The sequence below is a fragment of the Lissotriton vulgaris genome, chromosome 12 (assembly GCF_964263255.1).
Source record: "Lissotriton vulgaris chromosome 12, aLisVul1.2, whole genome shotgun sequence".
Taxonomy (NCBI): domain Eukaryota; kingdom Metazoa; phylum Chordata; class Amphibia; order Caudata; family Salamandridae; genus Lissotriton; species Lissotriton vulgaris.
In genome coordinates, this window is record NC_141700.1 from 55,061,305 (window position 1) to 55,086,157 (window position 24,853).

The 24,853-nt window shown below is 43.1% G+C and overlaps 1 protein-coding gene across 2 annotated transcripts in view; it reads left to right on the forward strand.

Moving 5' to 3' along the window:
* The first annotated feature begins 300 nt into the window (after nucleotides 1-300).
* The window catches only part of LOC147673255 (procathepsin L-like), a 35,353-nt gene continuing 10,800 nt past the window's right edge, over nucleotides 301-24,853 (forward strand). Inside the window, exons 1-5 of one of the 2 annotated variants that reach the window (XM_086947057.1) lie at nucleotides 301-367; nucleotides 11,181-11,343; nucleotides 15,143-15,265; nucleotides 16,261-16,416; nucleotides 21,925-22,149. In XM_086947057.1, the coding sequence (XP_086803183.1) occupies nucleotides 11,209-11,343; nucleotides 15,143-15,265; nucleotides 16,261-16,416; nucleotides 21,925-22,149 (639 nt within the window). In that variant the 5' untranslated portion in view covers nucleotides 301-367; nucleotides 11,181-11,208. Of the gene's footprint in view, nucleotides 368-2,973; nucleotides 3,057-11,180; nucleotides 11,344-15,142; nucleotides 15,266-16,260; nucleotides 16,417-21,924; nucleotides 22,150-24,853 lie in introns of those variants that run through there. The other variant, XM_086947056.1, reaches the window with a different exon arrangement.

The window sequence follows — 24,853 nt, forward strand, 5'->3', positions numbered from 1 at the left end:
AGATTTGCAACTCTAACTCCAGTCCTGGGCGACCATAGCAAAGCTGTAGTGATGGTAAGTAGCAGTAAGAAAGTTTGAGTTTCAAACTATTTTGGTTTAATATTTTCCATTCTAAGTGGTTTTTGAACTAAAGGTTCAACCTAAAGCTTTCCAAATTGTGTTTAAAAAAAAAAGACCTAGTACTGTAGGAGGTTTTTGGGGGGGTGCATTACCGTTATGCGTTTTTTTAAGGGGGCGTGGAAGTAAGGGAAGTGGTAAATGTGGTCAGGCATGTGAACGCGGAAGCATCACTGGTGTTCAGCTCTCTGCACTAACTGCAGTCGCAGGAGCTCTCGATAGCAGTAGATTGTAACACGGGAAGACCGCGGTGAGTAGCACCTTTATTCAGGGGCGAGTGTGGGCTTGTGTACTGTACCCTTTTCACTGCTCCTGTGTGAGTTTGGGCTTATGCTGCATATATCATACAGTACAGGGGTCCATCTGTACATGTGCACTGTACACAACACACCATTTGGGGGACCCTGATCATGTACCCTTCAAAACATCCTCTTCAGGGGGTTGCATTGACTTTCGCACTACCCTGTTTCACTGTTCGGGGGTAGTGCGAGCATGTGCATTTTACATAGCGTACTAAAAAGGGGTGAGTGGGTATGTGCACTGTACACCGCATACTCTTCAGACCTTTTCAATCAGCTTCCCTGAATGCAGCATTCAATATTGGCCTGTAGCTTGCAGAGTTTGATCCTTCAAGCCCATGTGTTCTTAAATATTGACTTAATGTATGAAATGTTTAGTTCTTTGGGGAGTCTTTCAACTGAGAGGGGTGAAATAATTGATTTTCTTGGTTAGTGATGCTGGGGGGATATTTCCAAATACATTTGGGGTGGGGCTTGGGTCAACTGGTGATGTAATGATTGTGATGGACTTGACTACTTCAGTAGTTTCTTTGATTGAGAGGATGTGGAACATGCAGAATGTTGTTTGAGTAGTTTTGCAACATTTGTGAAAAAGGTGACTAATTGTTTGATGGTAAGCTCGTGAGTTGTGGCGCTGCTGACAGCAGTTCTCGCAGGTGCCTGGTTACGGAATTTGGAGACGCTTTCGAAGAGCACTTTAGCCTGGTGTGATGTCTAAATTGTGCTGTGAGTAGTGGGACCGCTTGGACTTTTATTAATTGCTGCTTGATATACTCTGTTCTGCCTCTGTAACGGATTGAACGTGGTTATGGTGTGGAGTTTTCTCCACGGTCTTTCAAGGGTTCTGGTTCTGTTTTATTGTAATTTTAAATCTGAGTTGAGCTGATGTATCTCATGAACGTGTTGACTGTTTCACAAAGTTTTTTGAGGAACCACTTTGTTAAAAAAATGAGTCGTTGGTGAAGTTGGACAGTCATCGGAGAGGGTTCAACAGCCCAATGCATCCTGGCACACATTTTTCACAGTCTGATCAATCTATTTGTGAAGGAGGCTGGTGGTGGTAATGGTGGGCATGAAGAGGGATGGCTAAAGTTAGTATATGAGCAACCACTAGGGGTTGGTTTTTAGTCATTAAGATCAGCCCATGTGGGACTATGATAGCATTGTAGTTTTGAGCAGTAAAGTGAGTGGGCCATTTGACTATTTGTATTGGGATTTGTAAAGCGCAGGAATCACCCCCGAAGGGGTATCTCCCCGCTGTAGAAGCAGGTAAGTCAGATAAACATGGGCAGATAGGTTTAAGCTCTGAACAGTGCTGTTTTCAGGAGTTTTCTGAAACAGAGTAAGTTGGAGCATTTGCGTAGATCCTCGGGCAGAGTATTCCACAATTTTGAGGCTAGATGGACAACGGTTTTGCCTCTGGTTCTAAACTTCTTAAACAGGGGAACCACCAGCAACTAGTGGAAGGAACTCTAGAGCTTCGCCGTTAGAGTTGTGCAATGCCATACCGTGCAGGTCCGGCTTGCGAAACCGGGTACTTCGGTTATTCCTCTACCACTTTTCTTGATCGAGAGACTATTGACTAGGTTTAATCAGTCTTCAGGAACAGCAACCTGTAGAATTGGTGAGAATTATTCTCCCAGGTCTATTTAAGTTTCCAATTAGGTGGTAGATCATGTTTGTGGATTCTGTTCTTACTTCATGATTGTTAATTGATCTGGGTGAAGAATGGCAAACTTTATAAATGCCCCTAGAACTGCCTATTTCCTGTTGCCTTCCTAAATTCCTACAGTTGGGGAGGCTGCCCATGTTCAAGAGGGCACCGTGAAGTGTTCCAGTTTTCTGAAGTTGTCGTTGTGTCTAGTTCAATTCAAATCAAATCAAACAAATTTGTATAGCGCGCTACTCACCCGGTATGGTCTCAAGGCGCTGGGAGGAGGGGGGAGTCTCTACTGCTACTACTTTTGTGTTTACATCAAAGAGAACACCAGGCCCACTAAGGCAAATAGGGTTTGTGTCTGGAGAAGGCTTAATATAGGGGTTGACAGTTCTAGCTGGAATGAAAATGTTACCGTGGGTATATTTGTTGTTTGTGTAGTGCGCGTCTGCTATTGGTCTTGCCTTGTTGGTCTGTGAGCTGCCTTGAGGGTTCACTCCTGCTTGGCTCTTGGTATGCCTGGAAACCATGGATGGTTTATTACCTTACAGGCCTGTGCCCTCTTCTGTACTTCTAAATTCCAAGCTAGTTGCTAGAAAGAAGCCCTCCTTCTTCTATCGCACCCCCCCCTACACCACATGCACTTAGATTATGTTCCTCTTTGATGATGGGCCTCTGCTCCTGCTTCAGTCTTCTTAGGGGGGAGGTATTAGTATCTCTGCCCACCCCCATGCTGTAGTTAGAGCATTTCACGCTTTGACTCACAAACCACAGGTTTCTCAGAAGTCTTTTGAGCACAGAGCAGCCCCGGTAAAGGATGTTGGTAAATAACCACATGATGTTGTGAGGAAACTTTTGAAAGGTGTTAAACCAAATAAGGAAAATTAAGAACCAAGCTGTCACTTGAGCTGGCTGAGCGAGCACGCTGGAGAGCCTCGAGTGCGGCCTTGATGCCCTGCGAGGTGTATGACCTGGATTGTGGGGTGAGTACACCGACCAGTGGATTGGCCATAGTCTGAGTGATCTTCCTGTCTCCCCAAGCTAGCAGCCAAAGGTAGTGCCGGCCAGGACAGAGCTTTAGAGAAGCTGACCATCCGTAACCTTTCCAGGGGAACCCAATAAATGAAAGGGAAGGATGCCTCGAAGTCTAGGGAGTCATGTTGTTTCTTTACATTGCTATTCTATATAAAATTCGAATAAAAAAAAAACCTGCAGAGGATGGCTGTAAGTCGTGTGTAGAATCCAGATAGTTTGACCAAGAGGTTGCTGATGAGGAAGTCAAGTGCGTTGGCGTGTACTAGTCATTTGTGTGTTTCTGAGGAAACGAGAATCATACACTTGTATTTGTGACTGTGGAGGACAGTAGAGATCTTACAACTCAGAGGGTCCACGTACCTGACTCCCGCAGACAGGAGAAGGCGAATCATTGTGGAAATCATGGTACAGTGTTTTGAAGATGCACACGACTCCCACTACATTTCCGCTCTTACTCTTCAAAAAAAAGTTGAGCCATGTCTTCATGAATGGCTTAAGCCTTGCGTACAATAAGGTGTATGATGGACCCGGATGAGAGGATGGTGTTGAAGATTTCAAGACGCTCGATAACACGGTTTTTGGAGTGGAAGAAGTTTGGAGTGGTGATAGTTTTAGGATTTGGGTGACTGGTTTCTACGACACCTCTAGAGAAGACTTATTTAAAGTTTTAGTGTTTCGTTGTATTTAATTTAGTACTCCAGGGCCAACGCTTAAAATAAATGGATTGCCGCTCCGGGCAAGTGGTAGGACTTTACCGCCTATTCCAGGAAGGGCCGTGACAGCTTCAACATTTTGTTAGAGGAACCGCAATGATGCACCAGCATTCAATGTCGCAGTTAAGGCAATCATTCAATGCCCATGCTGTGATAACAAAGGTGAATGAAGACCAAATGACGTCCCATCACTACTTGATGCAGCCTGCAAATTGGAGATCTATGTAGCTACAGACAGAGTAGACTAGAGCTAGTTGTTTTCCACTGGCATACAATGCTGTGAGTTGCACACAGACCAGAATTGCGTTTCTCCTTGTGCCCCTGTTTCTCCTTGTGCTTGTGTTTCTCCTTGAGCTCGTGTTTCTCCTTGAGCTCGTGTTTCTCCTTGAGCTCGCGTTTCATGTAGTGCTAAAGGTGGTTCCGAGGTTCCTGCTCAGAAAGTGCAGAAGTTTCATACAAGCACGCGCAATGTACTTGACCCTTGATACAGAGCGAAGCCTTGGCCTCGACACCTTTTCAGAGAAACACTAAATCGTGCGGGGAGGAAATAGAGTGAAGTAAACACAAACAAGCAAACATGGTAAATTGAATAAGATTGTTCAAGGCTGACCCAAGAGGGGTGAATTAACAAAGGCCCTGTCTTGCCGGTCATCTTAATGCGCATAGCTGTTTGGTACAGTCCCCGTAAGCCCTCTTGCAGTATTTTGAAGGCCAAACAGACAAAAAAGTTTAGAAAATTAGGAGCCACAAAGCAATAAGCCAGTTGGCAAACGATGAATTAATATATTTGCTCCTTATAAACTGTCGTGCTCCTGTTGAAACTCCAATTGTTGACAGCAATTTCAAAACCAATGGATTCCACTTGTTTCCCACTTCTGACTTCTATTTTTTTTGTCATGAAATCATTTACTTCCACAATTTTAAGAATGGAAATATTTAGAACCAACAGAGGGATTACTTGCAAATTAGTAGGTTATGAAATTATTGACTACCTCTGAACAATTGGAATACAGTGCTGCCGAAGGGCTCAGCGGAAGGCAGGGACAGTCTTAACAAGATGGTGGCATTGCTGAACCTTCTGCCACCGACTATTAAACGAGGAGGAGAATCCGGGGAATATTCCATGATTCAAGCCAATAGGAATACCAAACTAGTTCATGCTCGGGCTTAGTGCTTGATTAAACGTCCGCATCCCCGCCAATCTTGGAATACAAACTTATTTGCTTTCCTGTAAGTCAGATTCCATCTGTTTGACCTTGAGGTGCAACATTTGTCTCATCACTGCTCGTGAGGTACATTGCATTTGAGATTTTGATGAGACCTCTCTCGGTTTTGCCGGTGAACACCCTCATTATACAGCACCTCAGTTCCTCGTATTTTGAGGATACCTACAAATTAATACAAAAATACTCTTTTCAGAGATAGTCGAGAATTCGTCCACAAATTTCCAGGGTGGGTGTTCTAATTACTGAAAGTTCATTATGGTAAAAAGACATAAAGAAACAAAATTGAAGCTGTCGAGAATAGATTTAACAAAGAAGCGGAAATCGCAGAAAGCTTACAGTTGTGTGAGGAATCCTGGAACAGTCCACTTCAGGACAATGCAAAGAGTGTATAAAAATTAAAAAAGGATGAATAAGAGCAGAGAAGGGGTATAAAGTCTCCTTGCCCTGACCGACTGTGTTACTGCTGTTGGGAGAGATTTTACCAGGAGAATCTGTCTTGGTCCCGGCTCCGAGCCCTCCTTCACTGGATGGACCTTTTGGATACGTTGGCAACATTTGTTAAGGGTCACCTTGGAATTTGGTGCATCCATTAGCAGAAAAACACTGGCAATGCCAATAGGTCTGCCTTTAAAGAAATGTTGTATGGTAATGTGAGGCACTGTAGGTAGATAGCATGGGAATGGATATGTTTTTGTGTAGCAGCAAAGAACTGTGGAATAATGTTGGTGTAAGTAAAAAGGTCAGGTAACAGTTGCACCGTCAATCCGGGCATAAAAATCCACATAGGTTAATGACTGCCATCCTCCCATCTGTGCTGCTGCCAGAGAAAAACACCATACATATTCTAGGTATCTAAGACACTTTAGTAGCATTACAATGCATATGTGTGACCCCAATAAGTCAAGCTCAAGCAGTTGGATAAATAAACGAAATGATCACAGCTGTGTGGAGGGAAAGCACTTTTTTGTGGAAGCACACAACTTTTGCCCAATCAAAACATGTACTCCTGGCTCCCTACATGGGGGTGGCGCCAAAGCCCTTCTCTAGTGACGCTCACATGACTGTCTGGTGACAGCTGCGGTGTCAAGGAAGACCAGAAAAACTACTTCTACGGGTTTACCCTTTACTCCTCCACACCCCTCTCATTTAAATCGCTACCTTCTGCAAACTATACCTACAAAGCATATGCCACCAGCAAGCCAGCTGTTGTCAACTCCAACACTGAAGAGGGGAACCTCACAAACAGGATCATTTCTACAAAGCAGGATCATTGCAGGTAAGGATGCAATCCAAGTCAACTTCTGTTCACAAACACACAGGAAAGCAATATGCCACCCATAATGCCTCTACTGTAAACTGGGCAATCGAAAGAACAGGATACCACCAACAAAACAGCTGTAAACTAGTAATACTAAAGAGCAAAACCTGACAACAAGTCAGCTTCTTCAATCTAGAAGCACTAAAGTGCAAGATACCACCAACAAGGCAGCTTCTGTAACTTAGGAACACCACCACCAAAGCAGCTTCTGTAATCTAATTGCACCAAAAACGTTGGTTACAACAAGCAAGGCAGCTTCTGTGATATAGCAACACCAGGAAGGCAGCTTCTGTAACCTAAGAACACCAAAAGCGCAGGATACCACCAACAAAGCAGCTTCTGTGATCTAGAAATACCAAAAACACAGCACACCACCAACAAGGCAGCTTTGGTAATCAAGAAGCACTAAAGTGCCGGATATCACCAACAAGGCAGCTTCTGTAACTTAGGAACACCAAACACCTAGGAACAACAAAAACACAGCACACCACCAACAAGGCAGCTTTGGTAATCTAGAAGCACTAAAGTGCCGGATATCACCAACAAGGCAGCTTCTGTAACTTAGGAACACCAAACACCTAGGAACACCAAAAGCGCAGGATACCACCAACAAGGCAGCGTCTGTGATCTAGAAATACCAAAAACACAGCACACCACCAACAAGGCAGCTTTGGTAATCTAGAAGCACTAAAGTGCCGGATATCACCAACAAGGCAGCTTCTGTAACTTAGGAACACCAAACACCTAGGAACAACAAAAACACAGCACACCACCAACAAGGCAGCTTTGGTAATCAAGAAGCACTAAAGTGCCGGATATCACCAACAAGGCAGCTTCTGTAACTTAGGAACACCAAACACCTAGGAACAACAAAAACACAGCACACCACCAACAAGGCAGCTTTGGTAATCTAGAAGCACTAAAGTGCCGGATATCACCAACAAGGCAGCTTCTGTAACTTAGGAACACCAAACACCTAGGAACACCAAAAGCGCAGGATACCACCAACAAGGCAGCGTCTGTAATCTAGTTATGTCGTGTTATAGTGATTTCTAAAGCGCAAACAAATACTGGGCGGTGTCAAGTCGCTAGCTCTGAGTGAATATGCATGAATCATCCTTAGTTGGAGAAAGAACCATGCTTTTACTTCCTTCCTGAAGGCTAGTATGAAAAGGGAGTTGGTTCCATTCTTTTGCGGTCGAGGTCACAAAACGTCTTCCACACCAATTGGTCCATTTGAACCTGGGATCCACAAGTTTGAAAGTGCCAGTGGAACGAAGGTTTCTCCATGGAATGTACCATTAGAAAGATTGTTTCAAATATTCTGGTCCTATGCCATGAAGAGCTTTGTAGGCAAGACAAAGGGCCTTGAATGTAATACGCTGCCTGGCATGGAGGGAGTGAAGCCTACTGATGGCTTGCAAACATAGATTTGTGTTTGGGAATGCCTGCCAACAATCTGGCGGGAGCCTTCTGCAAGGCTTGTAGCCGGATAAGATGTCAGCATTGCATGTTTAAGTACAGACCATTGCAGTCGTGTATCTTAGATAGAACCAGTGCAGTTACCACCATTGTTTTAGCATTTAAGGGAATACATGGAAAAATCTTTATAAATCTTTTTATCTTAATATGGTGCCCAGTAGGAGCCAGGCACATCCTTTAAAATGCGCACCACATGCCTTACAAGGAAACCAAAGTGGGTGGATCAATGCTGCTTCCCAGAGCAGTTGCACCACAAATGTAGGATACCACAAGCAAAGGAGCTTCTGTGATCTGTCAACACCAACAAAGGCAGGATACCACCAACAAGGCAGCTTCTGTAACCGACGAACAACAAAACCCCAGCATACCAGCAAAATGGCAGCTTCTGTAACTTAGAGACACCGAAAACGCAGGATACCACCAACAAGGCATCTTCTTTAATCTAGAAATAGCAAGAAGCTAGAAATCCCAAAAGTGCAGATTACCATCAATAAGGCAGCTTCTGTAAACTAGAAACACCAAAAAGACATGATGCCAGAAACAAGGCAGCTTCTGTAACCTAGGAACCCCAAAGCAGCAGGATGCCTCTACCAAGACAGCTGTAAATCAGCAATACTAAAGAACATGATATCAGCAACAAGGCAGCTTCTGTAAACTTAAACTAAACTACTGAACACCAGCCTGCCACCAATGGGGCAACTCCTGCATTGGATGAACACTAAACAGCAGCATAATACCAATAAACCTGCTACTGTAACCCGTAAATAAAACAATAGCATAATACCGCCCTCAACACATCCTCTGTAAAACTAGGAATGCTAAAAAGAACAGATTACCACCAACAAGGCATAATTGGTAAACTAGAAATACTACAGAGCAGGGTCTCACCAACAAGCAACCTCTTTAAACTGGTATGTCTAAAGAAGAGGATACCACCAACAAGACATCAACTGTAAACTAGGACTACTGAAGAGCAGAAAACCACCAACAGGGCAGCTTCAACAATCTAGGTGCACTAAGGAATGGGATATAACCAACAAAGACAGCTACTACAATGTAGGACCACTAAAGAGCAGAATACTACCAACAAGCCAGCTACTGCAAACTGTAAAATAAAAAAAGAGCAGAAACCACCAAAAAGGCATCCTCTGTAAACAAGGAATACTAAAAAAGAACAGACTGCCACCAACAAGGCATTTTCAGTAAGCTGAGAATATTGAAGAAAAGGATACTAACCATAAGACAGCTTTTGTAAACCAAAGATACGAAAGAGCAGAGTGCCTTCAGCGAGTTTGGTTTTCCAACTAGGGACTCTGAAGAGTGGAAGTTCTCAAACAAGCAAATTTCTGTAAATGAAGAAAACTGCATAGCAGGATCCACTAAAAGGCAGCTCCTGTAAACTCTTCATTTAGGTTAATTTCCAAGTGCAGCATACACTCCAGAGGAGTCTTGGAACTAAAGAATAGGCAGTGGTGAGCATGGAAAATGGCGTAACACAAAGCCAATTTGTTAGGTAAAAAAACATGTTTTTTAGAGATTTGCATAATGTTTGTAGTGAAGGTTCATTGCGCATTTTGAGCCGAATGGTGTTCTAGGATTCTGCTGCTTGTACGTGGAAGGGTCTCATTCCCCATTTGGAATACTCTTATATGAACATAACTTTGTTTTCGAACCTGCGATTCCTACGCACATAATACTTTTAATTTGTTTACTAAAAAGTTTGGGCTGATAATCTGGTTTGTACACTGGGAGCTGGTTATATGACAGTGGATCAATTTGTTTTAGATTAAAGACATCTCTGATGAAAGTGTTCTGCAATTTTAGAAAAAAGGGGCTATTTTCTTGGGGCCGACCAAGGGAAGCAGAATTGTTATTCTCTACTCTGGACTGAAGAAAGGCATTGTCCGCAGTCATTCTGTGTAAAAAGGAGAGAAATTGAATTATTCTGCACAGAGTGAGAAGCTGACTGAGGCAAAGGTTTGTCACTTCATAAATGTTTTAGTCCGGGTTTATTAAGTCCAGGAGCAAGACAAGATCCCAGACTACTGAGACAGGCTTAGGGCATTCGCCCATTGAGGAAGGCCATAGAGAAGCATGCCGGTGACTCAATTTACTTTGAACTTAAAGAATTTCAAAATACGATAGGTTCAGCGTAGGATCATGAGTTCACAGCCTCCATATTGGTCTATTCCGTAGATTGGGTGATCCATTTGATCTGTGCATTGCATGCGTACATATACGTTATCACATTGAATTTCTTTGTTAAGAATACTAAGAAGAACAGACTGCCATCAACAAGACATCTCCTGTAAACTATGAACACTAAATACAACAGACTGCCACCAAAATACATGTCCTGTAACATAGGAATAATAAAGAGGTGGTCCCCACCAATCAAATAACGTCTATACACTAGAAACAGAGAAAAGACTAGCTTTCCCTTCCAAATCAGATTCTGACAACTAAGGCTTTGTTCTGATCTCAGGTGTCCCTCCACTGGTCGGGATGTCGTATGCCCACCCTATCTCGAAGTGACAGTCTTTTTTTATCCTTGAAGTGTTTTCCGCCTACATGGTGGGAGCCCTTTTGGTGAAAAAGAGGCAGTGACGGCTTGTTTGTTATACTATAAGGCAAGCTGGACCTGCCGGCACTTTTCTCCTTAAGATAGATCCCTATAGCAGGATCTGTGTCCAGAATTTCAAAAAACGAACGTGCCTGATGCCCTGAGAGTTTTCTCACAAAGTGTAGAGGACTAGTATGGACTTTTCCTCTCTAGGACCGCCATGGTGCACATGGCGGACCCCCTCAGGTAACAAAAAGTGGGAGGTCTCATTAGAGCGGCCACCTTATACTTCAAATGCCATGTCCACTACTAACAGCTCTGTTGCAAATGTTTTTCGTCAAGCATGGACGGTGGCAACTGTGCTGTACCCTTCACACTAAATGAGATGGGGCACACAACAGATGGGCGGCCGCCACCTCTCTCTGGTGGGTCTACTGCACCATGTCCTAGATTGACTTTGACCAGACAGCACCCACCTGATACCAAGGTTGTGATGTAGTAGAACATGGAAGAATAATGATAATACAAATATTGTATGACGATAATATTGTGCCCTAAATATTGTCTACAAAACCATTCCCCCATTGGCTGAATATGTTCTATTATTAACACCAATGCAGGGAAATTTTCATAAACAATTTTTAGCACACTAAATTTTGGTCAGATAATATTTACACCATTACCTTCTGGTATTATACCTCTAGTAGCGTTCTTAACCTAACCAAATAAAATTCAGCCGAGTGCTTAGTTACTCTTTTTTTCTTCTTCAGGACAACCAAGAAAATTCACTTTGGGTCAATGGCCATGGCGAGCGTCAGGGACCTGGTAGTCTTCGCGGCGGTCCTGTTGGCGTCTTCCTCTGGCGCGTTGGACCCGTTGCTGGATGAAGAGTGGAGAAACTGGAAGAGCGTGCACGGAAAGCAGTATCCTGGAGTAAGTATTGAATGAAAGCAGGAGAAGGTGGCATGGGCTTCCTAGAGTGTCCATGACAGGGTGGCAATGGGCGGAGAACAGTGAGCCAAGAGCATGAGGTTTATTCTCATAACAATGTGGAGTGGAACAGACTTCCTAGCAGAGAAATGCTACGCGCCTCCTTTTGAGAAAGTTTAGAGCGGATGTAGGCTTGCGCCTAGGTGTGAGAACAACATTGTCCCTGCACATCTCGAAGCAGAATCCTGCGAAGTATGTGTAAGCGACGCCACCAATGCAGAGTTTTCTATCACCATGATGTGCAGTTAGCATCAATTATACATTCCGGCGTCTAAAGGAGACATTTCCTATCACTGCATTATTTAATGAGCCTTATGTATAATGCAGCGTTCGCTGTGTGCATGGCCATGTGGCTCTTTTGAGATTGCGTTTTGTGATTTTCCACATCCTCTGTGAAAGTGTTCTGGAAGTGTTGTGTACAAACAAGTGCTTCCCTGGCCTGGTTCTGCAGCCTGCTCTCTGCTGGGAGTGGATGCCCACACATGCTGAGGCTCTAGTGAGATATTGGACTCTTGATCTTTGACTATTCTTTGCAAGTGGGACCAGCAATCTTTTGTTTCGGGTATGGTGTGTGCCAGTGTTTCACTTTCCCAGTGATGGTTCAGGGTCTTGCTTTATCGCTATGTACAAACCTCTCTCTCCTCACCCCCTGTCAATATATTCCTGTCCTGGTATATGAGTCTTACCATGTGTGTCTCTTCCTCTCCCATTGTCACCCTCCCTACGCTAGTAGATGTGCGTGAGCATGGAGCGTGGTGGATAGAGACGTGAGGGATGGAGTCAGAGTTGCATACGCCCACCACGATTACCCTATAAGACTTACTTCTTAAGGCAGCTATGTACGTTGATATGAGAATGGAGCCAGGTCCATCCAGAGCAGAGAAGGTGCAACCCAAGGCGTGCTAAAGACTCCACAGACATGGATCCATGGGTAGGGACCACCCAGAGCTCTGAGGGCTCCACTCAGAATAAGGAGAAGGAGCAAACATGATGAGCCATCAACTCACAGTAGTGAGTCTGTGGGGTCCACCCAGATGTGGAGATGTTGCCGCCAGAGATGCAGCAGTAGTAGATCTTTGGGGTCTACCTAGAAGCACAGATGTTTCAGACAATGAGCACAGATACCACATTATTGGTTCTTTGGGGTCTATCCATCCAGAAACAGGGATGGAGCACCCCAAAAGGAAGCTAAAGACACAATGATAGTGGTCCTATGATCAACAAGCCTAGTCCGAGGCCGTGAGGCAGGACCCACACGAGTGTGTGTGAATAGGCGAAGTAAGAGACGAGGTGAGAATGGAAGTTATGTGAAAGGAAGAAGTCGTTTTTTTTCGGGGAGAGGCAGGATGATGTAGGTTTATCAATTTGAGACGGATGAGATAGTGGGAAGAGTAACTGGGGTTGTAACTCAAGGCCCATCAGGCCCTATTCGGTTCAAAGAGGGCAGATGTGAGAGAAATTCGCCTTTGGCCTTCTTGTCCTTCTCCTGGATGCCTTGGATGGACGCCCTGTTAGGAGAGGGTAGGAGGGGTCAGGGGTCAGATCTTGAAAGTTATGCAGGTGCTGAGGAGTCTTAAAATTAGAGGGTGACACTCTCCACAAACATTCTCCGTTTTGCCTCCTAAACAAAAGAAATCCAACACAATACGCAACAACACAATCCTGCACAGGGCAACAACCTCCGTCATGTCAAACCTGGTAGAGCAATCCTCTCACAAATCAGTGGTAAGTGGGATGGCCACAGCGATGGCGGTCCCTCAGCAGATGTCTAAGAGAGTGTCCCACTCTCCATGTCCCACTTAAAGATGACGCTACTAGAGGGCGGTGAGGTGAGAGTAGAAGAAATAAAGGCAGGTCACATGGCTAGTGGGGAGGCCCATGATTGGACAATGATGCACTCACAAACTTTATCTCACATGTGTCCATAAGCAAACAAAACCACAGCCCTACACTTTATTACTGGTTCACCACTGCCTTATCAGTCATGCAACTATTGCAGTGCTGTCTTATTTCTGTAGCCCAGCAGACATCTTGTAATGCACGGTAACTACACAAAATATTGAGTAAAAAATATCGAATTACATAAATATCGACTTCAAAATATAGAATGGACAAAATATTAAATGGACAGAATATAGTCAGCAAAAATATCGAATTTAAGGTAAGTAATGTAATATCGATTTTTATACATATAGAAAGTCAAAATATCGAAGTATATAATATAGGTTATTAAAATATATCGAATTTTTAATAATATTGAATTTTCTTTAGTGTTTTGTATGTTAGTGTATGTGTGAAAAGTGTATATTTTGTAAGTAATGAATTTTATGTTATTTCATTTTTGGGTAATTTAATTCTGTAGCGGGTTGTGGGTTTATAGGGGAATAGGGTGGAAAGTAATTTAATTATATTAAATAAAATATTACTTTTTAGAAATTATTAATTATTTTTTATTTACTTTTGCGTTTTAGTTATGTAGCGGGTTGTGAGTTTATAGGGGATTAGGGTGGGAAGTAATTTAATTGTAATTAATTCATATTTACATTTATTTATTGGTATTTATTTTGAATAAATGGTTAATTAATTTGTAATTGGTAATTATTGAATTATTAATTGGTAATTAATTTTTTAATAATTGATTAATTGATAATTATGTGTAATTGTATTAATTTATTTTCCGTAGTGGGTTGTGGGTTTATAGGGGAATAGGGTGGGAAGTTACTTAATTGTAATTAAATGTTTTTATTTATTTATTGGTATTTATTTTGAATTAATTGGTAATTACATTTTATTTGTTAATAATTAATTGTAAATTAGTAATTAATTTGTATTAATAGTTAATGAATTTTAATAATTAATATTTATTTGTTTTTTTAATTGAATAATTATTATGTTATATTAAATTGGTATTTACTTTTAATTACTTTTTTACTGGTATTGATATTTAATTTTTTTTTATTAATATATTAAATCTTTACTTTCCCTACTGTTAAGCTCACTAGAGTGGGAATAGTCATTTTTACCCCTACGCTATCCAACGCTTTCCCTACTGTTGCACTCACTGAAGTGGGAATAGTCATTTTTACCCCTACGCTATCCAACGCTTTCCCTACTATTGCACTCACTGGAGTGCGAATAGTAATTTTTACCCCTACGCTATCCTATGGTAAAAAATATTGTATGTTTTTTATTAATATCATGCGAATATATATATATGTTTAAAAAAATAAAATTGTATGTTTTTTTAGCTTAAATTAATTCTTTTATAATTTTAAGGTTATTTAAGTATTTTTAAGTATGTTTTAGTTATTATTTTTAATATTTAATTTATTTTAAATTGCTTTTAAGACATTTACAAAAATTCGATATTTTGACTATATTATTTGTAAACAATATTTTTGATTTGATATTTTTGTACTTACCTGTTTGTAGATAGGAATTCGATATTTTTGTAGTCGATATTTTATACTCGATATTTTTGTATGTCTATATTTTTGTACTCAATATTATTTCAGTGATCCGTAATGCACATGTGTCCAACATTGATCAAATAGGGCCTCTTACATGCATAGGTTTCAGGATATCTCCATATGGTAAACCTGAATTCAATTGATCCAAGGATCAGGAATGACTATCCTAAGTCAAAAAGTATCCTGAAAATTTGTCAAGGTTCCATCCCCGTTCACCATCGTTGAACATCCCTGTGTAGAGCCTTCAGTTCACTCACCATTGCTTCTTTCAGGGCATAGAGGCCTCCCGGCGTGGGATCTGGGAGAAGAACCTGCAGCAGATTGAGCGACATAACCTGGAGCACGCGCTTGGGAAGCACAGCTACAAGCTGAGGATCAACCACTTCGGAGACCTGGTAAATCTCAACATAGTCGCCGTCTGTTTACTGTTACGGCAAGGCGAGGATGTGATGATGATGATGACAGTGTGGGTATGACTAAGGGAAGACCATGATGATGGGATGGAGAACGGACCATGGAGACGTGGTGCATGAAAGACTGAGAACGTAGTGTACGGGAGGCAATGAGGAATGTGCAAGAACCTGAGGACACGATTGTGGTTAAGAATAGGCCCTGGGGAAATGGTGATTGTGAGGAGTAAACAGTGAGCTTGTCTTGGTGGAGCAAATACAAGTATATGAGGGATGATGCAGGAGTGGAGTGAAGTAGAGACAGGAAAGGGGGTGAGAGAGAGTGGGCATTGCTGTAGAAGGCCTAGGGGTGCTAAAAGGGTTGTTCTGGAGGATAATAATGAGTGGGCAGTGTCGCTGGTCAGCGTGTTGTCTGCAGGCTTCCTGAAGGGAACAACATGATTGTGAGGTTGGAAAATATGGGATGGAGGCGAGCTATAAAGGCGGTAGGAAGAGAAACACTTGGGTTGTGTTGCAGCCAGATTGTGCGGATGTGCAGTGAGTCAACAGGAGCCTGCTCAGAGGGGGACATTGAAGGGTCTTGAGGTAGAAGGGACAGTGTTGGACGAGGTGAGGCAGTGAAATGGTTCCATTGAGACATTGAGGGTGCAGTTGGGGGATACAATTGGGGTTTTGTGAGGGGAAATAAGCTGTGGTACATGTTATGTTATGTTATGTTATGTTATGTTAGGTATTCTTATATAGCGAGCAGCTGCCTCAGCGAAGAGGCGTCCCGGCACCTGACAATAACATGTCAGTGTTGTGGCAGAAGGCAATGGAATAGGGTGGGTATTAAAAAGTTCTGTAGATCAGCTTGTATTCCAATAAACTTAGCCCCATGCCAGACGCTCTATGGTTTCCACTGCCCGTTGCTTCGTGGTAAACCTCGCCGTCTAACCCGTGCCACCACCTGATGGAGGCCTTTCTTTCTTCATGTCTAGCACGATGAAGAATTCCAGCAGTTGATGAATGGTGCTTTCCTCGAGCCTTCGCAGCCACACATGGAGATGCCACTTTTTCAACAGTTGGGCGCCTTTGAAGCGCCGAAGGCTGTGAACTGGAGTGCGAAGGGCTTCGTCACACCGGTGAAGAACCAGGTGAGCTAGCGCGAACCAAACGGATGGCATCAAACAAACCAATATTGTGCACTCCGTACAGCTCTTTCCCAGAGACTTACCTTCCTGGTATGTTTTATAGTGATCAAGGAACTTATCTCAACTTCCCCTCTACGAATTGTGTGATCTTGTACAAATCACTTTAGTTTACTGTGCCTCATATCCACAAAATTAGGCGCATTTAAGAGCAGGCTATCCCTTGTACTGAATGTTAAATCAAAGTAAGCACCTTCATTTACATTTAACCCAGTGGAAGTTGTTTTTGCTGTTAGTCAGCCTCAGTGATATTTGAAGAATTTCACCAGTGACACTATTTTGTTCATAGAGCCCCAGTGGGATAGGTCAGGAAATTTCAGCCGTGAGATATTTTTATTTATTTAATATATTTTTTTTTTGTATGACGCTTCTGATGCTTCAGCAGTAGGTGGCTTCAATGTACACATTTTGCAGAATGTGAGGTAATGAAATTGAACAGCGATTAACAGAGAATGTATATTGAGCCAAGTCCATGTGCTTGGCGGTGAGGGCAGTGTCTCCAAGTGATTTTTGTATGTATTTACCAAACTGCAGCAGAAAGGAAAAGGCAGGGGAGTCATAGAGACCTGCACATTGAGAACCCAGAGACCTTCCCCCAAATTGTGTGTATCCTGGCAGGAACAGAAAAATGTGTGTGTTTTTTTTTTAAGCCAGCCTTACGAGTCTGGTTAAACGAAATGTTGCTCTTGAGGAAAGATTCTAATTTGCAAAAATACAAAATTAAATGAAAATGGCAGACAATTCGTTTTTTTTTAACCAGGGAACTGAAGAATCTTAAACTAGTTGAGACACAAAAACGTTTCCAACGATGCTACATGGAAAGGGACAAAGACTTAGAGGGCAAATTAAATGTGTCCTAAGATTTTGTCCTGAAGCAGACCAGGTAAAAGAGACAAAGAGATCAAAACATGTTCATCTGCTTATCCGACCATGTTGGGTTGACGCTATGAAAAATAATGGTTATATTAACGGCATATTTTTCTTTATTTTGCAATATGTAAGCCAACCTGGAAACATTGGCACAGTCAGAGGTATGAACAAGACTGCACATTGTGTAGTGTTGCAGGACCCCTTCCTGTGTAGAAATAACGTTCCAACAGCCATTAAGGATTGCCACACAGGCTGCAGAAACCTCTCTGCCTGCAGGCTGCCGGTCAGATATCTGATTCAGCGAAGACAGTGTCCTTGGGCTCCATTTTCACTCAATATTCCCCACTTTAAATTCAGTTTTATTTGTTCTTTTGGGCTCTGGTGGTTTTACAGGGTTTTCATTTGCATTCGCCTGGTATCAGGGCTGCTCGTTATTTTGACTCTGGTGTGAAGTCCATGCGAGCCAATTTAATCCAGTGTCAAAGTGGCCAATAAATCAATGTATGCAAGGAAGGCGAGGGCAAAGAAACAGAGAGAGAGGGGAAAAAGGCAAGTTAAGAACTGATAGTGAACAGGAGAGAATATTGAGAGAAAAAACTAAGAGTGACAGGGGAGTGGAGAGAGATTGTTAATATCAGGAGGGAAGTGAAGGAGGGAGACAAATGAGTTCTTAACATAGATTCTGTTACAGGAAGGCAAAAGAGATGGAGAGACAGTAAGGAGGAACGAGAAAAAGGAGGGACGGAGTTGAAGAAAAAGAGGAGAAACATAAAGGGAGGAAAAAGAGTAAAAACAGAATGTAGAATGGAATAAAAATGAAGAGGAAGAGACAAGCAGGAGGGAGGAGTGATGTTAGAAGGGGAGTGTGGGCTTGGAAAGGGAATGTTGTGGAGAGAGAAAAAAGAGTTAGAAAAGGTGAGGGGAGAGGAATAGAGAGGAAGGAGTAGGCAAGAACAAAGTTTAGCAGAAAAATTGAGGAGGAGGGGTGAGGGAAAGAGAAAGGGAGGGTCAGAGAGTGGCAGACAGGGAGAGCTGGGAGTAAAATGGAGAGGAGGTGCAAGACAAAACAGGAGTGAGCGCGCGGTGAAACACGTAGCAGAGGTAAAAGAAAGAAGGGAACGGGAGAGAGAGAATCAAAGGCTAGTGCATGGGGGTGGGGGGAAGACATTTCAAGGGTGGACAGTGAGGGGAACACACGTTTCATTCCACTTTGGCCCCCTGATCCCTTAAAGGATGTCTAATATACTGTCAAGTCCTCAGGGCCCAGTTTAGCTCCAGAAAGGACCCCTCCTTCCATGTGGGGTATGGAGGGCTCCCCCGTGTGGCAGGCAGGGCTAACTGCAGCATCTTGAGCTACACACCTGAGCAGGTAGCAAGCGCCAAAACACCGCGCACTGGGGGGCTAAGACTATTTTACCGCCTGGGAGAACGGACCCGCACCGACAGTGCAATTACCACAGCTTTATTTGTGCAGGTGGCGGGCACCGGCACTCATTCTTTGGGGAATGAGAATTATTTTTTTTATAATCAGGCATCACAGTAAAGGACCAAAGGAGAGAAATACAGAAAGGAAAGAGGCAAAGGGGAAGAGGCAGGAAAAATAATCTGCAGAAGTGAGATAAAGAGACAGGAAGTGTAGAGGGAGGAGGAAAGAGGCACGAGGTAGAATCAAGACCAGGCAGCCTCGGTATTCATAAGATAAAGAGACAGGAAGTGTAGGGGGTGGAAGAAAGAGGCATGAGGTGGAATCAAGACCAGGCAGCCTCGGTATTCATGAGATAAAGAGACAGGAAGTGTAGGGGGTGGAAGAAAGAGGCGTGAGGTGGAATCAAGACCAGGCAGCATCGGTATTCATGAGATAAAGAGACAGGAAGTGTAGGGGTGGAAGAAAGAGGCGTGAGGTGGAATCAAGACCAGGCAGGCAGCCTCGGTCTTTATGAGATAAAGAGACAGGAAGTGTAGGGGTGGAAGAAAGAGGCATGAGGTGGAATCAAGACCAGGCAGCCTCGGTATTCATGAGATAACGAGACAGGAAGTGTAGGGGGTGGAAGAAAGAGGCATGAGGTGGAATCAAGACCAGGCAGCCTCGGTATTCATGAGATAACGAGACAGGAAGTGCAGGGGTGGAACAAAGAGGCATGAGGTGGAATCAAGACCAGGCGGCCTCGGTATTCATGAGATAAAGAGACAGGAAGTGTAGGGGGTGGAAGAAAGAGGCATGAGGTGGAATCAAGACCAGGCAGCCCCGGTATTCATAAGATAAAGAGACAGGAAGTGTAGGGGTGGAAGAAAGAGGCATGAGGTGGAATCAAGACCAGGCAGCCTCGGTATTCATGAGATAAAGAGACAGGAAGTGTAGGGGGTGGAAGAAAGAGGCGTGAGGTGGAATCAAGACCAGGCAGCATCGGTATTCATGAGATAAAGAGACAGGAAGTGTAGGGGTGGAAGAAAGAGGCGTGAGGTGGAATCAAGACCAGGCAGCCTCGGTCTTCATGAGATAAAGAGACAGGAAGTGTAGGGGTGGAAGAAAGAGGCATGAGGTGGAATCAAGACCAGGCAGCCTCGGTATTCATGAGATAACGAGACAGGAAGTGTAGGGGGTGGAAGAAAGAGGCATGAGGTGGAATCAAGACCAAGCAGCCTCGGTATTCATGAGATAACGAGACAGGAAGTGCAGGGGTGGAAGAAAGAGGCATGAGGTGGAATCAAGACCAGGCGGCCTCGGTATTCATGAGATAAAGAGACAGGAAGTGTAGGGCAGTGGAAGAAAGAGGCATGAGGCGGAATCAAGAGCAGGCAGCCTCGGTATTCATGAGATAAAGAGACAGGAAGTGTAGGGGGTGGAAGAAAGAGGCATGAGGTGGAATCAAGAACTGGCAGCCTCGGTATTTATGAGATAAAGAGATAGGAAGTGTAGGGCAGTGGAAGAAAGAGGCATGAGGCGGAATCAAGAGCAGGCAGCCTCGGTATTCATGAGATAAAGAGACAGGAAGTGTAGGGCAGTGGAAGAAAGAGGCATGAGGTGGAATCAAGACCCGGCAGCCTCGGTATTCATGAGATAAAGAGACAGGAAGTAAAGGGTGGAAGAAAGAGGCATGAGGTGGAATCAATACCAGGCAGCCTTGGTATTCATGAGATAAAGAGACAGGAAGTAAAGGGTGGAAGAAAGAGGCATGAGGTGGAATCAAGACCAGGCAGCCTCGGTATTCATGAGATAAAGAGACAGGAAGTAAAGGGTGGAAGAAAGAGGCATGAGGTGGAATCAAGATCAGGCAGCCTCGGTGTTCATGAGATAAAATGACGGGAAGTGTAGGGGGTGGAAGAAAGAGGCATGAGGTGGAATCAAGACCAGGCAGCCTTGGTATTCATGAGATAAAGAGACAGGAAGTGTAGGGGGTGGAAGAAAGAGGCATGAGGTGGAATCAAGACCAGGCAGCCTCGGTATTCATGAGATAAAGAGACAGGAAGTAAAGGCTGGAAGAAAGAGGCATGAGGTGGAATCAATACCAGGCAGCCTTGGTATTCATGAGATAAAGAGACAGGAAGTAAAGGCTGGAAGAAAGAGGCATGAGGTGGAATCAATACCAGGCAGCCTTGGTATTCATGAGATAAAGAGACAGGAAGTAAAGGCTGGAAGAAAGAGGCATGAGGTGGAATCAATACCAGGCAGCCTTGGTATTCATGAGATAAAGAGGCAGGAAGTAAAGGGTGGAAGAAAGAGGCATGAGGTGGAATCAATATGAGTGAGTATTGGGATTCAGCAATTCCAGCCTTCAGCAGCACGACGGATGGACTCCTGCATTTTTTTTTATTGAGCCTCACTTTGGGGTCTGAAATGTGTTCTAAAGACATGGAAGAGATAGCAACCCACTCGCAACCACCCAAACCTCCTCAGGAAAGGGCAGGACCAGTGATTGCAAGAATAGGCCACAGGGCTTGTGTCTGGGGCAAATAACAAATCACAAAATGACAGGCATGCTTAATGCTTACAAACCTGAAAGAGCATCCACGTGTTTTAGTGCTGAAATAATTATTTGTTTTCTGGCAGAAATTGTTGCCAAAAGTGCAAGATAGACACACGAAATGCCCCATTGTTGAACAAAGACTGTCATGAACTTTTCTAGCACTTATGGAGAGAAGTAATGCAAACCTTCATTCTACCCTTCATTCTAATTTCATTTTATGTCCTTATTCATTCAAATTTAGGTAATTAAGTAACTCTGACTTTAAATTATATTGAACAAAATGAATCAAGTATAAATAAAGTAACCATAATCTATTACTAACCATAACTGTTCATTAAGATAACTTAGTGTTGAAGTAATATAATTAACAAGTAAAAGTAATGTCAAGGTTACAGCCTGTAAACTACGTTTTTGTAGTAATATTTTACTATAAAGGTGTCAAAATACTACTGGTGCACCTTCTGCCCACAACCACTTGTGAATTTGGGGTCCCTTCTGTTCAAATTCCTACCAATTCCTTTTGGACAGTCCTCCTCAGGTCTACTCTTGGGGCCCCCTCACTCCTGCGTACCACTCATTTGTTTACAGCTTACTAAACCACTGCTCTTGGCATTTACAGGGTCACTGTGGGTCCTGCTGGGCTTTCAGTGCTACGGGAGCCCTCGAGGGACAAATCTTCAAGAAGACGGGACTGCTGGTGTCCTTGAGTGAGCAGAACCTGGTGGATTGTTCCAAACCTCTGGGTAACAAAGGCTGCAGCGGAGGTTACATTAGCAGGGCGTTCGAGTATGTGCGTACTAACGGAGGAATTGACCCGGAAGTAACCTACCCCTATGTGGCACGGGTAAGAAGCCAAGAGGCCTCCTTCCAAAAGTCAAAATGACTACTTGTGAAATCACTGGAGTCGTTTCCTACCAGCGCACAGGAATATAAAGTCTTTCTACTTGTGTGGAACATTTATAGGTGATATATAAAAGCAGACCATATATAGAGCCATGGCATTATGTCATAATATAAGCCCAGAAATTAGATTTTGAGAAAAACATCATTAAAGTGAAAGAATTGGTCGATAAAAGGTTGGGAATTTTGTTAATCGGGTATCTCGTAGGTGCTTGCTCATGTTGGAATAAAGGAAGCAGTCAAGTATACATTAGTAGGTAGAAAGCTCCGGATTGTTTAGGCTTTGCCTGAGAATCTGGGCTTCACAGAGGAACTCCTGTCGTACTTTGAAAAGTAGTGGCACGGGGAGGCGGGCCCACTTAAGCCTCTCCTCCTTCGTGATTGGTCAGATTGTCTTCCAGGTAGCTGGGGGGATCTCCCAGTGTACAGCCTTATAAATTGCAGCAAGGCAATTTAAAAATACTGGGCGCTAGATTCACGCATGTACTTACGTGTAGTAAAGTTACAAGTGCGTAGTCTCCACACTAGGGGCGGAAGGACCGCATTCGGGCGGAATCTTTGTAAAGCACACTCTCTGAAGTGCGCCCTGAGGAGATTCCGCCACAAGTACGGAGACTCGGCCCTTGTAACTTGACTTACACGTAGCAAAATTAGGTACTACTTTTAGGCCACGATTCTGAGTGGGGGTAAAGTGAGTGGTGCTGTGGTTACCCGATATGGTAAATATCTTATATTCTGAGCTTTCAGTTGGAAAATGGGCCATTGCATGAGGAATTAGTGTTTCCACCAAACAGGGGTGCAGGTTTCAGAGTTGTTGTGCCCATTTTTCCCTGATAAATATCATTAGGTTTCACTGCTGACATATGTTGAGGAATATTGTGGGTTGTGTTGTTCGCTGTAAAATTCAGAACTTGGATCCCTGCTCAAACTCCTGTTTGCATAGGGACTGGAATTCAACCCACTCAGAATCTGGGTACTAAGTGGAGTAAGGAGTGACTTCAGGAGGTCAATGTATAGATCATTGCCCTGGGCAGTTCTTGCTTCACCCTAGCTTGGACCAGGCTCTGCAGCTCAGAACTGCAGAGTGTCTGATGTGTCATAAATTTCTTAATAATAACCGTATCAACGTCAATATCTGTGAACCTGCTTATCATAAGTGTGTAATATCTGTATATTATGTTACACTGCTTTGATTGTTTGCAAAATGCTGAAAGCGCCCCAGAGTATATCTCACCATGCTGCGAGAGGGAAAGGGGAGGAGGGATGTGCAAAGCAGCGTCACTGACTCTAGGCCCTAGAGCCAAATCAGCACTACTTGCTTTATATTCCTCAAACTTCTTCTTTTCTGAAGTTTTGACCAGGGTCTTCCTATGACTTTAGAGCTTAGGATTCTACTCCTGAATGTCGAGTACAAGAATATTAACAAAGTATTGAAAGTTGAATGCAAAGAGGGAAGTATAGATTTACTAGTCTTAACTCAAAAACTAAGTTGATAATATAGATCTCGTCATGGTACATAAATGTTCGAGGTAGATATAGAAAATGTCTCTCGATATTCGGTCCACAAGATTAGTGTCCCACGATATGCCAGACCAGGTGTCTCCAACCAGTTGACCCCGAGTTAACAGTTGCACGAGACACCTTCGGAGTAGCACGAGGTCATAAATTTCTTTTAAAGTTAAGGGAAGTTTGTGTGTATTTTACATTATTATTATCAGACTTAATATCATCAGATTGCAGAGAGCAGGGCCTGATAATCAGCAATGCTCAGTCTGATTTATGCTCCAGGGTCACAGAGGTGAACAACTGAAGCCCTGAGGTATTTAACTCCTAATAAAAGTCTTTGTCAACTCAATATTGGACCAACAAAGAAAAGTATGTTTCTTAATGCTTTTAAATATGGGAAAATTAAATTGAAAAGTTACCTTAATGATTAAGTTAACTCTTCATTTTGATTTTCGCCCATTTCAAAGTTTTATAAACAACAGGCCTATTGCTCTCTGTGGCCAGTAGACACGGTTCAATAAGTATAACTGAAAAATACAACCGTTTTTTTTTAAATGAAAGAAATTTAAAGGGCAGATTTTTTTTTCCATATTATGAATATTTTGGCAGAAAATGTTTCTGCATTCTAAATGTCTCCCATTAAAAAAAATCAATATTGTATGTTTGTGTTATACATGTGACGGTGCTACATATTGCTAAAGGTATGCCCTGTACTGCAAGTTCATACAACACAGGTTCTCAGTCACCCATACATATGTATATGATTCATATACACACATCTTCAGACATCCCCAAAGAGAACACTCTCACGGACACACATGGCAGCACTGTCATAGTGCGCCAAGTCAGAGTATTTTGTTTAAAACCATAGTGTCTGCCTCTATGGAAATTTGGGCATGAGGCTTAAAGTCAGTGAAGCTGGGTGTGGGGGTATCGGGTAACATTGTGCGAGTGGCTTTGCCTTCAGTAACTCACAATGATTTTCACTGATTAAAAGTAGCTCTCGCTACAGAAAAGGTTGGAGACCCTTGTGCCAGTCTCTCATGCCACTGCCAGCATAGACAATAGGGGTGAGTCCACCACGGGTATCATGAGAATGGGCTCTCTTATGTGCATCGCAGAGACTTCATCCCCTAATCAAA